This window comes from Phodopus roborovskii, unplaced genomic scaffold (assembly GCF_943737965.1).
Source record: "Phodopus roborovskii unplaced genomic scaffold, PHOROB, whole genome shotgun sequence".
Taxonomy (NCBI): domain Eukaryota; kingdom Metazoa; phylum Chordata; class Mammalia; order Rodentia; family Cricetidae; genus Phodopus; species Phodopus roborovskii.
Window position 1 is genome coordinate 1,088,900 of NW_026126689.1, and position 17,906 is coordinate 1,106,805.

Consider the following 17,906-nt stretch of genomic DNA (forward strand, 5'->3'; position numbering starts at 1 on the left):
ATCTTAGAGAGATAGAAAAAAAGGCATTATGCAAATTTAGCATCCATGTTGCTTTCTACCACATCACCTCATTAGGCAACAGCCTGGTAGGATCCAGGAGTGTTTTAAAGTAAAAAGTCTGTACTTTTTCTCTTTCTCAGGAGTAAGCCTGCTATTAGTCTTAAACAAATTTAATATGCGTGGCTCTAAATTCATTATATTGTTTGTAGCTGTTGCCATTTGTCTGTCTTCTTTCCCAGCTTTCTTTGTGTTATCTTAGGATGGTTTTCCAATAGAGTTCAGGATTCAGTTACATGCAGGCCACATCCCCTGAGTTCTCTCAGACTTTCCCTTGGTTTAACTCACTATTTGGTAGGAAATTCGCTTGTCTCCATGTGATAAGATTGTAGCAAGTTTCTCTCTACCATACAAGTATAGGGTGGGGTGACATTAAGAAATATCTCTGTTGGCCCCCTCTGTCAGTGCTGAGGTCAAGAGACTTTCCTTTTGAGAATCATACTTAAATATTAACATGGGAATGGGACCAAAACCACCAAGAAGAGGCTAAAGGCTCAGGCTGGGGTGTCTTCTTGAGAGCCTACATGAACCAAACCAAAGAAAATGGAAGGGTAAGGGAGTGGAAGGATTGGAAAAGGTAGAAGTAGGAGGAGAATGAATGAATTCAACTCTGAGTTTAGACAAATAGGAGGCAGAGGAGAAGGTGCCGCTATTCAAAGTCAGTCCATTGCCCTTAATTTTCAACTCTTCGAATTTACTCTCCATGTTCTGATTCCAACTTCAAGAAGCAAACATCTGATTCTAATTTGGCTCCCCACATGGTAGCCCTTTAGGGAAAGATTTGGCAGGCTAAAAAACCTCAGTGTCCAGTCCTCTTAGCATTATATTTTTCTCATTACAAATTAATACATTGGCATCTGAGTTTATAATTTGGCTTTGCATGTATCTTGCCCACACAGAAAATGCTAGCCAAGCAATTCCATCCCTTCAGCAGTTAGTTTTTTTTCCCCATTCTAAGTCAATCTTAATGACATTTTGATTGTAGATCTCAATCTCACAGACTCTGATTATAATCAGATCAAACTGGAGTGGGCTGATAAATCACGTTCTGCCAGCAGAGTCTGGCTTTGAATTGTAGGAATCTCATTAAGGTGATGTCAGCTATCTTGAGAGACTGTATCAGAGACTTCTCCAAGTGATGTAATTTCATCTACTATCATCAGATGCCGCAAGTAAGTTTCTTTTCCTGTCTGACATGTCTGAATGCTATGCAAGGCCAGCATTTCGACTGCACTCTCCTCAGAAATAGCTGCCCATCCAATCTCTGCTAAATCCTTTCTAATGTAAGTGAAGCACATTGTCTTCCCTTTTTTCCACTCTCTCATTAGAAATGAAGCTTCCAAGGCAGTTCAACATAACTTTTATTTCACAAGGGCTTATTTTTATAGACCCTTTTCCTATAATATAACCCCAATTATATTTCCCCTCAGATCATTCACAGATTTTTTTTTCTTTTTTTTTTTCAGAAACATGACTGCACATATTTCATCCATTTCATTGGAGAGGTCTAGTTCCTGTCAGGAGGTGATGCTCAAAACAGGCCAACAACAATGTTAAGCTTGCATTTTAAAAAGTCTTAAATTTTGGATTATTATCTCCATCTTGTTCTCCAAGATTACTTTTGTTCACATTTATTTAATTTTATCAAAAAACAATTATCTCTTATATTGATAAAACCTAGTCCCTTGCCAGATCTGTATATGTTCATGGTAAAATACTTTGGATTAAGTTTTATAAAACTGTATCATAATTTCATTTTGAAAGGGTGTATTTCCTGCTTTTACTCAGACCTCTTCACAACATTCCCTATTCTTTCATTGTAAATTCATAAATTCATGCAACCTTATGGCTGTGGCTAATGAGCCGAAAGCTATGTCTGTCCCGATCAGGTTTAAAGCTTCTTCCTGTGGAGGTGAAGACCTATTGTCCATATATAGTCATTTGTGTTGCTCTGGTTACCTTACCATTTGGATGGCTTGACATTCAGACGAATGAAATGCTTGGTTTCTCGATGGGCTGCAGCAAGTGCATTCTCCAATGCAAGAGCAATTAGGCCACTACGATAAAGACACAGCTATGTGGAAACTGTGCCTTCTCTCCCTAAACATCAGGCTAGCTAGAGAGTGGGCTTGTTCAAGGTGCATCTCTGTCTCTACTGTCCTTCCTTCTTGAGGTCCTCTCCCCTTCGCTAGCCTTCCTACCTTTCTGCCCTCTGCCCCTCCCGTCCCATGAGCTTCTATTCTGTCTTCTCTGTCTTTATTCTCTGATGCATGCTTGATTATCTCAGCAGAGAAGTTCCCTTCTCCTGAGCAGAAACAGCACCTACTCTAAAAGCAACTGTCGCACTTCAGGTAGTGAGTAGGATTGTCTGTTTCTATCGGTTTCACGGTCCCTACTATCATGCGCTGTGTCCCACCCATCTCTGATCTATCTCCTTCTAACAGGAGTTCTCTGTAAACAGGAGAAAATTAATAAAATGAGAAGAGGATATTGAATGTGTGTATACATGTAATGTGTAGGTATAGGAGTGTCTTCTGGAATTTTTTTTTAAGAAAATATCAACTTTTAGTGTTCATATTTTATCGGAAAAGAAATGGATATAACCTTTTGAAATATTTTTTTCAATTTCATCAACCTGCAATTTGCATGTTCTGAAATACCTTGATATTAAAAACATGACAGTCAAGTGCTCTATAGAAAGAGAAGCATGTTTTCATTTCTTTCACATCAAATGTGCCCCAATATGCTCACAGAAATACTGTCAGGTGAAACACTATTTCTTTAACTACTTGTCAGGGCCAAAGAGAGAACATTACACCAGAAGAGTTCAGGAGGGAGTTTTACAGCTCTTTTGGAACATCTCTTTTGCCCTGATACTTAGTAAAAATGCCCCAGTCTTTAATTTTATAATATGATAAATCAAATAATAATGCTGTAGTCTAGAAGAAATCGCTAAAAATTGTCCAAGTAATTACTATATTGGGTGGCCTCATACTTTTTTTTTTTGTTTTATTTTTTGTTTCCAGTTTCTTGGTAGAAAGCACATGAAGCATAAAGACATATAAACTTGCATTTTAACATTGGCTTGGCCTCAGTATGATATTTGCTCTCTTTCTTTCTTTTTTCTTTTTGCGTGAATTGATAAGCAGTGGTGAAGCTACACTTCTTCAGATATAAAGTAAAAGCAGTGATGTGTGAATCAAAATGTTAGAGCTAATGTAATATGCCAATGCACTCCTGTTCCCAACTAAATATTTAATAAATACCAATGCTATACCTGTCTCATCATCGTGAGGACAATCTCATTTAGGAACGATTATTGTTAAGCATCATTTGTCTCAATGGTATAAGGGAGAGGGTCATGGTGGCTACAACAAACATCTTAGCATTTTTCATTGTCAAAGCCTTAATGACAACATCGAGATGGCCAATTTGCTCTTCTTATACCAATAGGAGAATGGAGAGCATTTCATTTTGATTGCTGGATATGTTTACATGAGAATGAAAGGGGAAATTACACTATTCCCTTTGCTGACAATTAAAAGTCCCTGCACAACTATGGGCCATCAGGGTCAAGATAGACAGCTTTTCAAACTGTCCACTCTCCAGATGTCCCTTAGAAAGCAGCTCTGCCGGGAAGCCTCAGAGTTGCTGCCCGGTTTCCCAAGTTAGAAGCTTGAGCCGCTGTGGAAATTTTCCTCATGTACTTTATGTAAGGCATCTATCTACACTTTGACCTGAGCCTTAAACAAGGTCTTCTTCCTCTCAGTCCTGGCAGTCCTCTCAGAGAGCCACAAACTGTCCTGTGAGGTCCTTTCACACCAGGTCTGCCGTCTACTCCATTGTCCATGTGATGGCCTGAATGTCCAGGTTGCAGCCATCCCTTTCCCCTCCAAGGGGAAAAAAATTCAAATTCAGTGTGAAATCCACTGCAGAATCATCTCCTGGCACTTTTCTGCCTTTGTGGTCTCCAGTTCTCTTCCAGCCAGTTACTTCTTTCTGGTAAGTTCTGTACTAACTGATCATCATTTCAGCATCAGCGAGCACGTGACATCTCTAACTTGGAACTTCTCATCCACTTTTTCTTTTCCCCTTAGTTAACTTGTGTGAATTCTTCCAATTCTACTTCCAGCCTACATTTCCCGAGATGCAGGAAACTCACGTGCATCAGCCATCATTAATTCCCCTTCACATTTCCCCTTCACAATTTTTTTTCTAGTTGAGACTTTCATAAATAACCCCCTGTCGATGCTGTTTACACAGCCTCACAGAGCTCTTTTCCCTGCTGCCACTCTGCCCTTTTGGTTGGCAGTGTTTGTTCTGTGAATTCTAGCCACTCCGGTGTGCATCCTGCAACATTATTAGCTTTGCTAGACTCTCTGAATGTGTTCTTTCCATCTTTGTTTGCTTCTTTTTCTTTTTAAAACATTTATTTATTTACTTGTATGTGGAAGTGTGTGTGTGTGTGTGTTTGTGTGTGTGTGTGTGTGTGTATGATTGCAATGCATGTAGAGATCTGAAAAAAAATTTGCATTTTTTTTCTTTTTTCCTATCATGTGGATCTTGGTTATTGATTGAAGTCTACTCATCAGGCTTGGGAGCAAGTACCTCTATGTGCTGAGCCACATTACAGGACCTGTAATTTTATTTAGACAGCTTTTTTGTAAAGGCTGGCTTTAAACTTCCTGTCTAGCCTACAATAGCCTTAACCTTGAACTCCTGCCTTAGAAATGCTGGCATTACAGACCATACCATGATACCATTTCATGCGGTGCTGGGGATTGAACCCATGACTTTCAGCATATTAGGCAATCACTCTACCACCTGAGCTACTGTATTCTTCAACATTGTCTTTGATGTCTCATTGAACTACATCCTTTAGTTTTAATACTAAAATTAGGGTCCATACTAATTTAACTAAATGATTTACCTTTGATTGATATACTGATTAGCAACAATGGGTTTCATTTACTTAAAATAATTTTCAGCTGGAATTGATTACTGACTTTTAAAAAGTCTAAACTATTTCAAAAGTTAAACATGAAGATGTTTTTTAGACTGGAAAATATAAAGTTGGAAAAATGGCTTTCTTAGAAAGTGCACCAAAGTTTATATTTTTGTTTTTATTTTTCTGGTAAAAATAGGTTATAAGTCACAATGGTACAGTTGTGTTTTCTTCTCCTTTGGTTACCACTAAATCACAGTTTGCTATCATCCAAGTATATTGAATTTTACACAGCTTACTTTACAGGCAAAGATTGCGAACATAACTCCTTTTCAATAGATACAAAATCTAATAGTAAACTACCCAAAAGGATGGATAATTTATACGGCTTCTTCCAACATAACAAAGCAATGAAAGTATAACTTATGAGAACTAGGCTATATTGAGAAATTAAAAGAAATGAAACCCTGGGAACAAACAGACGACACTAAATATCATCAGAAATACATGAAACACAACCACCCACACTTCGGCAATTAAATAAATCTTCATATATGCAGGAAATAAATACTTCAGGAGAAAATTCTGAATTAGAAGCTATAATATGATTTTTAAAGTAGATTTGAGTGCAGGAGTGCAGTACATTTCAAGACATCCAAATAGGTGGTCTTAAACAGTCCAGCAGTTCCTATCCAGATAAGTCAAACATCTTAGCCATCTGAAAACACTGGGATTGTAGACTGGAACTGTATTTCAGTAGTATGTAAATTCATCTTTCTCCCAGTATCTGACTTAGCAGATTCACGTTCTTTTTGTGTGTTCAGAGGCAGAATATTGTGAGTATAAGGATACATACATACATACATACATACAGTGTGTGTGTGTGTGAGATTGCATGTACCTGTGTGCATGTAGAGATCAAGCCTCACCCCTCAGGCTCTGCCTACCATTTCTTTATTTGTTTCCTTGTTTATTTATTTTCCAGAGATGCTGTCTCTGACTGGCCTGGAGCTTGCTAAGCAGGCTAGGCAGCTACCAGTAAAGCCTAGGGGTCTGTATGTCTCTGCCCCCTTTGTCTCAGCTACAGGGTTACAAGCACATGCCATCATATTTAACTTTTGACCCAAAGGAAATTTAGTTAAAATCATGGGGGTGTGGCATTCATAAGTAAGTAAGGTATCTTGTAAAACAAATAGAGGATCAGGGCTTGAAATCCCTCACTCAGATTTCCTGACTCCTAAGTTGTGCACACACTGCCTGTTGCTCTATCAAGAGACTGGAAACAACGGGGTGGTGGGAAGAACACTGTGAACTCATCAGATGCGCAGTCATGCTCAGCTATGAGCTTATAAATACGCTTCCGGAAAGAGGAAAGAAAAAGTTAGCTGAATGTTCAAAGTTGTATGTCTGTGTGCTCCAAACAAATATATATATATATGAATGAAATGGCTGATCCTGATTGGTCTCTGAGGTCCATATTAGGTGGTCACAGGTTTCGATTGGCAACCTCATATTACCATGTCTGTCCACTCCACATTCCACGAAAACCTGGGTTCAGCTTAGTCTCTTATATAATGTGCGGATATTATTATTGTCAGCACTCCATTGTCAAGCTGACCAACTCCTTGTGATCAGTTATGTCATTCTAGAGTCTCAAAAGCATTTCCCCATAGATATGTTCATAAATATATATATATGTATGTATGCATGTTCACATATATATATATATATATATGCATGTTCATATATATATATATGCAGCATTTGATCTTTGGGAGAATGATAAACTGTAGATAACAATATACGAAGCATTTGCATGCAGAGCAAAGATTCCACACTACTAAAAGTACCCATGGCATTAGGCTTTCTCCAAAAGTCCAGTCTGTTGTTTTAACCTGAAGACTACTGGCTCACTTACACAACAGTCTGATTAATTACCTGAGAAAAGTCACAGTCATGAAACAGTGAAAGCAAATTGAGAAAGCAATTATTTAAAATACGGGTTCTAGATTGAACTCAGATACACATGGTTAACATGCAGATACTGCGTGTTTCTACAAACTCTACTCTCAATTTCTTAGAGGACTTATTTCAGAAGCATACTTAATTTTTCACTGATTTTTCTTCTTTTTCATATTATTAAGTTCACAATTCTGAGGCTATAAAATTGAAGTATGCTGGCATTCCTTTGGATCACCACTTTTGGTTTTCTCAAATTGGGTATTCCTTGGTTATTTCCATTGATACGACCTTGTTCCAATGTGTATATGGAAGCATATAATTTTATAACTTTTGTTTCTATATGCTTATATGATGGTTAAGAACAAATGAATTCATAATCACATTGTAAACTGAACATGACTACAAGGGATAGCCAAACCATTCCTTTAAAAGTAATTTCATTTTCAAATTTCGTAGTAACAATGGATAATACTATAATCCACACATTAACATCCTTCTAAAAGCCTAGAAAAAAACCAATAATGAATGAGTAAGTCCTACATTTGATAGCTAATTATATGGTACAAACAGTTATCAATAGAAATGCACAGCTCCACATGCCTATCAATTCCCAGTCATAAGTGTCTTAGAAGCTACAGAGCCTCAAATGACATCTGAAGAGTAAGACTCTTAAAATAAAGAATAACATTTAAGTGCAGAGCTGTTACAGCCTCATTTGATATTCATTTTAATTGCAATGACTATAATGGATGTACTTTGCATTCAAACAGATGCTACAAGTGCTTCTGAGGAATTCAGTCTTAGTTACAGAATGACTAAGTGGATATTTAAAATCAGACGTTACCACAAAAGAGGAAGAAAAAAAAAAAACAATTACAGCAAGCGTTAGTTCCTTAAAACAACAAATTAAAGATTCTTATTAAATTCTCTTCTTTCTTATTTTGACCGATACAGAATCCAGCATGCAGGGAGCTTTGATATATTAGCAACTTCTACACTGTGTCAGCTGTTTTACACAGTAGCTCACCTGGTAAAGGGAAAAAGGGAGTGTGGAAAAGGACCCTCAAGAGTAGGCAGAAATCCACGTTATAACTTGTAGAGATTGTCCCATCGATTGGATTAAAAACAACACTGTATTAGCACTATTCAGGTGTAAAAGCAGTCAATTATGTATGCAGTTCTTATTTTAGCTGGCCAGAGAATCCTGTTCCGTACACCTTCCCCAAAGTAAAGGGGTGACTATGTAGAAACAGGAGAGGCACACACACCGTAAACAGTGTTTCCTATTGATGGCTCATAAAACCACCTGTGAATGTTTGCTGACAGTAGGCATCATTACTGAATCCCAACAAAATCCTATCAAAATCTGTGTGGAGGGCCCTGGAACCTGTATTGCAATAGGCAGCCAGGAAAAGGGGATTCCTGTACCTGCTTGGAAAGACATACCTGAGTGTTCATAAAGGAATATTTGAAGCTATGCACTTTTCTTCAAATTAGCAAACATGCATCAAGAACAGATCTGTGTGAATGAAAGAATGACAGGGTATTTCAGCAGAAGAGGAGGCAGAAACAATGCAAAAGCCAGGGATGGGGGGTGGGTGGGATGGAGGACTCCAGGAGAACAGGGCCCTTGAATTCAAGTGAATAAAGCTCATATGTGTTCACAGATTAAAGCAGCAAGCACCGGGACTGCATGGGTCTGAACCGGATCTTGGCCATATGATTCATAGTTTTCAGTTTGGTATTTTTGTGGGACTCCTGAGTGTGGGTGGATGACTGGGTGTCTGATCCTTGGACCTGCTCTTGGGGTCTCTTTCTTCTGTTGACCTGCCTTGTCCAACTTTGATGTGGCTATTCTTTTTTGTTTTATGTTTTTATATTTTTATTTTGTTATATATATATATACATATATACATATATACATATATACATATATACATATACATACATACACACATACACACATACATATATACATATATACATACATACATATACATATACATATATATACATATATATATATGTGTATATATATATATATATATATATTTTTTTTTTTTTTTTTGCTATCTCCTAGATGTCTGTCCTTTCTAACGAGAGACAGGAAGGGACTGGATCCTGATGAGAGGAGAGCTGGAGAGGAACTGGGAGGACTAAAGGTAGATGAAACTATTATCAGGAATGAAAATAAGAACATGTTTCTAAGAAAAGGAGGGAAAAGGAGAAAATTATAGGGTGTTTCAAAAATGTCTGGTATACATGATGATAATTTTCAAAAAAAACGTTAGGAGCAATGACAGCCTATAAATATCATAAATACAATGTTGATCTCTCTGAAAACCTAAGTACAATACTGCATTTATTACACAAGTTAAAATTCACTAGATTCCCATCAAGTAGTTCTATCCTAAAAAAAACGTCATCTGGAGGTCAAAGGGAAAAGTGTTTTAGTACTTTAGAAAATGTAACTAACATACTATAAAACAAGTTTGTTGTTTGTAGTTTGTCCCGTAAAATATCCTACAAAATGTAACATAAGGGAGAATTGGCTCACAGTTCAATGTTACATTCTATCGTTTCAGCGAAGTTAGGGCAGGAGCTGGAAGAAACCAGTTCTATCTACCCACCATCAGCGAAGTTAGGGCAGGAGCTGGAAGAAACCAGTTCTATCTACCCACCATCAAGAGTCAAGAGGAATGAAGTAAGCCATGCATGCTAGTGGTTAGCTCTCTCCACTCTTAGACAGGTCGAGGTCTCCTGCCTAGGGAATGCGGCCACCAACCGTGGGGAACTGTTATGAGTTTTTTCACCCAGTCTGGTCCCACAGCGGCGACAGCCCCAAATAACACAAAGAGACACTGTGTTAGATATAAAGCTGTTAGTTTGTTACTGTGTTTCTTATCGGCTAGTGCTGTCTTAAATATTAACCCATTTCTATTAATCTAAGTATTTCCACGTGGTCTCATCTTACCGGCGAGAGGACCTGGCGTTCTGCTCTTTCTGTCCTCCATCTTGAATCTCCTCTCTAGTACTTCTGGAATCCTCCTAGTCTCCTAGTCCCACCTATCTTGCTTTCCTATTGGCCAACAGTGCTTTATTCATTAACCAATACGAGAAACATATTTACAGAATGACATATCCCATCAGGGAACTCTTCCCTCTAAGAAGTAACCAGTCAGTATGAACTCCCACAGACAAACCTGATCTATATTAGCTTCCTTTAACACTCCCTTCTGAAGTGATTCTAGACCTTTTCAAGTTGACAGTTAAAACCATCACGTCTCTTACTTTAAGGATAGTAATGGGCATGCGAGATTCCTTGTGGCTGACAGGAAAACATTATTAGTGAAGGGAAGAGGGAAGATTACCCATTAGACCAAGAGGAATAAAGGATAGTAGCCTTAAAAATAAGCCTTAAACCAGTTTTTCTGGTACTTAAATGGAATGTTATTAGTATACTTATTTGACAGCACTACTGTTTTTTTTTAAAAAATTATTATTATTAATAATTTAATAATTTTTCTTGTTTTACATATCAATCCCAGTTCCCTCTCCCTTCCTCCCATGCTCACCACAGACCCTCCCATTCCATTTCCCATTCACTCCCCATAAGAGATTATCAAAATCCCTAGTGCCAGATTCCTCTTTAAACCTGCAATGGCTCCCTCTGTTATGGTATCTCTTTTCTTGCTCTCCTCTTTTCTTCCACTGACTCAATCTTCCTGCTCCCTCATGTTCTCCTTTTTAATGACTTGAAAATTTTGATAATGAAACTTTGACTGTACCGATGAAAGTACCGAGATTTCTTTCTGATGAATAATTTGTCCCACTTCTCTCCCATTCCAGGACTGGAGACTAATTAACTGAAATCTGCGAACGGAGCCTCTGTGAGGAGCACTCTCTCACGAAACAGAAAAACATGCTGATAAGCTTCGTTAATGAGTCTTTCTGTCCTTGGCTTTCCCCAAGCCATTGACTGATGCTTGCTAGAAATGGAAGCAAGATCCAATAAAAATGTCTGAGAGCAGTGAAGAGCAACAGAAACACCTGTTGGGCTGTGTGGAAACCCAGATTCTCAGAGTTGGTCTCCAGACCGTTCAGATTTGACATCATCTGAGAACTCGGCATGTATCTGTTAGAACTGCCGAGCAAGATGCTATAGGAAGTAGGGATGTTGAGCAGTGGGAATGTATTCCCTTGTTGTCCAGCAGGAAGGAAGGCTAAGTTCAAGGATCTCGTAGATTTAGTTTGTCATAACACAGGAGAGAGGGGTGGAAGGAGAGAGAGAGAGAGAGAGGGAGAGGGAGGGAAAGAGAGAGAGGACACAGAGAGGAGAGATAAAGAAGAGAGAGGCACACAGGTAGGGAGAGAAGTAGGGAGAGAAAGTCTGAGGGAGATTGCAAGGGAGAAATATCTTTAATCTTCTTTAAGGGTGCCAGTCCTGTTTGGATTAGGACATCCCTATTCTGACTACAATTCTGACTACACAGCTCATCTCATGGCACTCAAAACAAATGTATACTCTCAACCTCATTTTAGATTCATTATTCCAAATAAATAAATAAATAAATAAAAATCAGAGGTGGAGCCAGACAGTTCTGTTTTCCTAACTCCTGTGTGTTACTCTCAAGCACACACATGCAGGCCCGGAAGGACAGGGCAGAGACTCTGTCCACAGTATAGCTGAGATATGTGTACACTCACTTCCCAACCCAGGGTTTCTGACCAGCACCAGGGGGCCATTCCTATCACATCAACTGCCATCCATTCTGCAGCACCAACCTGGGCACTTCTTTCTGCCAAACAAAACAAGCCCTAATGTTCTAAACCCATTACTTTTATATTTTCAGATTTTACTATTCTAGAGTCCATGGTATATACTATAAACACTAATTGCACAAGGCTTTGCACAGAAGGAACACACAATCATCACAATATCATCTATTTATTTTTGTCTCTAAATCTTCTCTGCAAGCAGCTCCCAAAAAAGACTAGATCTAATCCAGTATTGATTTAGGGCACCACATAGCTCACTAGTCTTTGACACAATGCAATGTTATAATCTTGCTTATTAAATAAAAACATGTCTTTCATGTCTTTAAATGCCATAAACCTAATAGACATTCTTATACTAATTTGACATGAAAATGTACACACACACACACACACACACACACACACACACGGAAAAATGAGCAGGATAACAGGAGATCCTTAATAGAACATAGTCACTATAGTCTGTAATAGTAATATTACATCCTTGAAAATTGTTCTTGCCACAAAAGGCAAGGTATGCATAAGAAATTAGCTTTATTTAGTCATTCTGCAACCATATTTCAAAATATCTTGCACATGACAAATAGATAACAGTTTTACTTACTGCATAAGATAAGCAAATACCCACAAAGGTGCTCAAGTTCAATGAATATTCTAAAGACACACCTAGAAAAATCTCACAGCTGCAAATCTGAAAGCACTATCCACTCCATCCAAAGTTCATGCTCATTTTTTGCTGGTGTTATGAACCAAAGGATGCACATCTTTGCCTACATCTTAAATTTAGTGTCATGCCTCATACCTAACACATGAGACTTCCTTGCAGAGGTATTTTCAATATAATTGTGGAGTCTTCTTTATTCTTTAAACCCCAATCACACACACACACACACACACACACACACACACACACAGAGTATATTACTAAAATAGACTGTCATGATACAAACTTCAGGGTGGGTTCCTTAAGACAGTTACTGTTAAATAACAATAAAGAGCCTCAAAATCTCTCTCTGCTTTATATCAGGTTTCCTGGCAGACAGCCTTCAGAAGGCTTTCATCTCTACAGTAAAGAAACTAACAAGGAACTCTGACAAACTTCTGCCCGAGGCAAATAAAGTAGCATTAACAACACACCACACACACACACACACACACACACACACACACACACACACACACACACACATATATATATATATATATATATATGCATAAAACTGAAAAAATCCATAAACTTAAAATAGTGGGAATTGCTTTAAAAAACCATGCATTCTGAGCTCCATTTTCCATAAAACAATTCCAACCATTAAATAGGACTTATTTGTAGTCTTCTGCACATTGAAGACTGAAGACTGGACAGTAAGATAATAAGCCGCACCTGTTGGATTGTTCATGCAATTGCAAACACCAGCTGAGAGAGTAATTAAAAGTAATGTTCAATCTCAGCCTACCTGGGGTGTTCAACAGCCTGGACATCCTGCAGAAGTAGGAGACGTACTGTTCACAGTATTCGGCACTGCTGGTGATGGCACTGATCTGGTCCATGGAGGCACTGTAGATGAGTTGTGTCACCGAATACTTTTCTGGGTTGTAGCCCACTACTGTCGTCTGCATCTGTAAGTCATGAGACACTATGGTCCACACCTTGTCCTCTGTGGGCAGAGAAATAATTAAGACAGTGGCTCATTAGTACTCTGCTCTGTGCTCTTTCAAATGTCAGAAGATAATTGAGCTACATTTTAAATGCTATTTTCATTAAACTGGCATAAAACTGAGTTAGAGGGAGCAATCATGACATTAGTGTATGAGTGAGTGTGTGTGTGTGTGTGTGTGTGTGTGTGTGTGTGTGTACTTGTCAAGTGTTTTCTACTGGACTTCGTAAAAAATATATTTGTTATGTATATGGTGTTATGTTTGCATATATGTCTGCAGACCAGAAGAAGGTGCTATATATCATTATAGATGGTTGTGAGCCACATGTGGTTGCTGGGAATTAAACTCAGGACCTCTGGAAGGACAGCAAGTAAGTGCCCTTAACCACTGAGCCATCTCTCCAGCCCCCTTCCGCTCTACTTTTTTTTTTTTAATGCTTTTTTTAGTATCGATCTATTAATACGCAACCGAGATCTGATTACCTTTTTTCTTTCATCACTTAATTGCAGCGAACTCACAAATAAAAACTTCACCATGCTAGATTAAGAAAGCCACTCAAACACTTGCCCGTGCCTAAACTCTGTACATTTGAACTGACATCCATCTATTTAGAATAGCCTTCTGAAGCAATGGAGCTTTGCTCATTGTCTTATACTCTCATTTTAAATTACATTTTTATTGACTTATCTACCACAAAAAAAGGAAAAAAAAATCTAAGGCAGTATTGAAGCTAGAAAAACAATTAGCTTTATGTCGTCTTCCATAAGTATGTGCCCCTTTGTCTGTATTGTGTGCTCCTTTGCCACCAGATATTACCTTTCCTAGATAGATTTTTGTAAATAATATACTATACCCACACTTACAGCTGTTTACTTACATACATGAACACATGACATTCAGTATCCACATGAATGGAAAGATGAGTATTTTTTTCTCCCCCTCCCCTCTCTTTTAATAGTTTGTGTGGCTTTGCTTAATATTACACACTCCAAGCCCATGTATTTTCCTGAAAAATGTCATCTTTGATTCACAACTATTCCATTTTATAATTGAATAGTTATCTCACCTTACTTTTTTGAGGTGGGTCTCTTACAGAATGTGAAACTCAGAGTTTGACAGGGGTGACTGGTAAACACCAAAGATCTGCCCATTTGTATGCCCAGGATTTGGATTTGCTAAGACATACAGCCATCCCCATCTTTTATATGGGTTCTGGGGACTTGATCTGAGGCCTTCTTCCTTTAATAGCAATTGTTCTTAGCTGATGCTTCCCAGTGCTTTCTTAGATCTATGTTTTGCTTATAAGAACAAAGTAGAAAATAGTATTTTATTAAATTAATGAGAGACGTTTGTTTCATTAACAGAGAGGATTGTTGCTTCTGATTGGGATTTTGGCATCTGTCTACAGCTCCAGTGTGAAGCTCATTGCATTCCCACTCCATCATGATATCGAAACCTACAACATGCATTCTGGTAACCCAACTGTCTACTGTCTCTGAAGTGACCTCCACCCCATAAAACCATAGCCCTTCTTGAAAGATGTTTGCATTTAACAGAACATGCGTCATCTTTATGAACAGATGCTCATTCACACTGGCCTTCCTGGCAAATGAGATATTCCCTTCTCTGGCATTGAACTGTTCTATACAATGGGGAGTAAGGTGGAGAATAATTATCATTGCATTTGGAAACCTGGTAGTCTCAAAGAAAGGAAAGTAGAATCGATTATAAGCTTTATAAAATTAAATTAACTAAAACCATTCTCTATTTGAAATTTAATTGAAAACATCAGTAGGAACCTAAGACAATATCTGTGTTTGGAAATGTTGACCTATGCTTGAACTTACTGCAATGAAAAAAAAAATCTTCAGAACAAGAACTAATAACAAATGCTGCCATTAAATACTATTTGCCATTAATAAAAGGAATTAGGATCTGTGAAGACATGACTGGGTTAGAAATGCTGAAAGGAAAGCCAAAGGCAACCCAGAAACAAATACGCCATGAGATGCAGGGACAATTTAAAAGATCCTGTAAGAAACTAGGAATGACTGTAACCCCAGAGCTAAGGAGGGCAGAGGCAGGAGGATAACTGGGACTTACTGCTGTTGGCCCAACTTCAGGTTCAGGGAGAGATCCTGCCTCAAGGCAGTAAAGGAGAGAGTAATAGGTCAAGACAGCCAATGCCCCCCTCTGACCTCCATAGGTACAACATTCAGACACATTCGTGCATGGGCACACACACTGAAAAATCGTGGCTAAATTCAGTGTGTGTGAAGGCAATTAGCATAATGAAAGTAAAATTTAAAACTTTAAGCAAAATCTATATACATATTGAAAGTGTAATTAAAGCTGGCATTACATATAATTGAGAAATTATTTAACCATAGTATGAGAATAAAATTTAACCCGTATCTTTAACACTACATCAAAAGATATTCCAATTGGATTAAAGTCTTAAGAGAAATGTGGACTTTCAGATAAACATAAGCAGACATAAAAGGAAATTTATATTGTTTTTAAACAAGGCATAAAATGAGGGTATTATTATGGCAAAACCATACGCATGAGAGTTTGTTAAAACTAAACTATCTTTTTCATTAAAACATCAAAAGCAATGTGAAAACTTAAGCCATGGATTAGAAGAGATATTTATAAAATATAGATCCAACAAAGATCAGCACCTAGCTACATTTAGAGCATCTGAAAATTATAATGAATAATTAAAAAAAAAGACAGGGATATACATTTTTTTCCCATGTGGATCAGACAAGTGGGACACTAAATCATGGCGAAATATACCTATGTCATAATCAGGGAAATACAAATTGAGACTATAGTGATTTTATTTTGTGTTTATCTGACTGGCAAGGCAAAAAATGTTTGATCTTACTTCAATCAGAATAGCCAAGATCAATAAAACAAATGATAACACACGCTGGCAAGGATTCAAGGAAAGGCAAACACTTATTGCTGCTGGTTGGAGTTCAAACTGGTTTAGACACTATGAAAATCATTGTGGAGGTTGCTGAAAATAGTTCTGCAATAATATCCATTTGCATCACTTTGGGGCACTTACCCAAAGGGCTCTTGTACTACTATAGAGACACTTGCTCATCTGTGTTTGGCTACTCTATTCATAACAGCCAGAAGTTATCAACATCCATATGTCCATGAAGTGATGAATGGACAAATGGCATGTGGTACATTTTTTTTTCACAGCAGAATATTATTTAGCTGTTAAGAAAAATTAAATTATGAAAACTGCAGACAAATGAATGGAGGTGGAAACAATTATCCGGAATGAGATAACCCAGACCTAGATAGACATATTTTATATAATTTTGCTTATATGTGGATGTTTGCTTTGCTTTAGATATACATATTTCATTTATACTAACCACAGACATTAGGTAGCTAGTAAAGGGCCAACTTAGGAGGAGGGCAATCTTCCAAGGAAAAGGATATAGAGTACAGTCTTATAAAGAGATAAAAGGGAAACTAAGACATGTGGATTGAATAGAGAGGGTAGAGGAGGCAGACTAAAATAGTGGATATGGGAATTAACGACTAACTCTAAAGTCCTTTTGAAAACTCATATGGAATCCCACTGCTATAGAATGTTCCTAAAATTTATATATACACATATAATTAATGCATATATTATGAATGTGATGAATTTAAATGGAATCAACATTTAATGAGGAAGACCATGCCCCAAACAGACATCTTTACGCCATCAAGCGAAACCTCTAGGAATGGATTACATCTGGAGTTGCTGGCAAAGGGAGCCCATATTGCCTCCCCAAACATCAAACACTACTTCCAGCACTATTGGCTGCCACCCAGAATCTATTGGTGAGGCACTATTGCTGAAGATGTCACATACTTAGAACACAGAATATGGAGAAATGGGTCTGATTCGCACCTGGAAACTTCACTCATAGTATGGTATGCCTGGTTTTAGGTAAATTTTCTACAAATATTTAGATACACAAAACTGATCAGCAAACACTGGACCCTTAAAGAAAACCTATGTGTAGCTTATTGAATATTTAACAAAATGACTCAGATGCCACTTCTAGTTATTTGAAAAACTCACTTTTATAAGACAGTTTTACAAAACATTAAGACAGAGAGTTTCCACATAATGTTGTCACAGAAGGGTTTTAGTCATTTATAATTGGATCCATTTGAGAACACCACCAATCTTCAGGTAGGTAAGTTTGTCATGCAATAAATTACAGGTAATAATTTTTGGAAGGTTTTTCAGTAGTTATGACCCTGCTGTCTTAAATCTTGATAGGCTTGCTGTCATTGTTTTTATTTCCCTCCTTAAAAATGTGTGAGGCCCTGCAGGCCTACGCTTGGAAATTCTATGCTGTAGCTGGCTCTGGCTGTTTGGACAGGCCATAACCCAGCTATGCACATCACTCAGGTGGGGTGAGCAGCTTTAATCACGTGTTGAGAAATAAGGTATGTAAAGCAGATGGGACTCTGTGGGAAG

The 17,906-nt window shown here is 37.8% G+C and overlaps 1 protein-coding gene across 1 annotated transcript in view; it reads right to left on the reverse strand.

The window, feature by feature from the left end:
• The window catches only part of Cntnap2 (contactin associated protein 2), a 1,802,334-nt gene that overhangs the window by 607,670 nt on the left and 1,176,758 nt on the right, over positions 1 to 17,906 (reverse strand). The window contains 1 exon segment of the mRNA XM_051174658.1: positions 13,198 to 13,398. Within this exon segment, the coding sequence (XP_051030615.1) occupies positions 13,198 to 13,398 (201 nt within the window).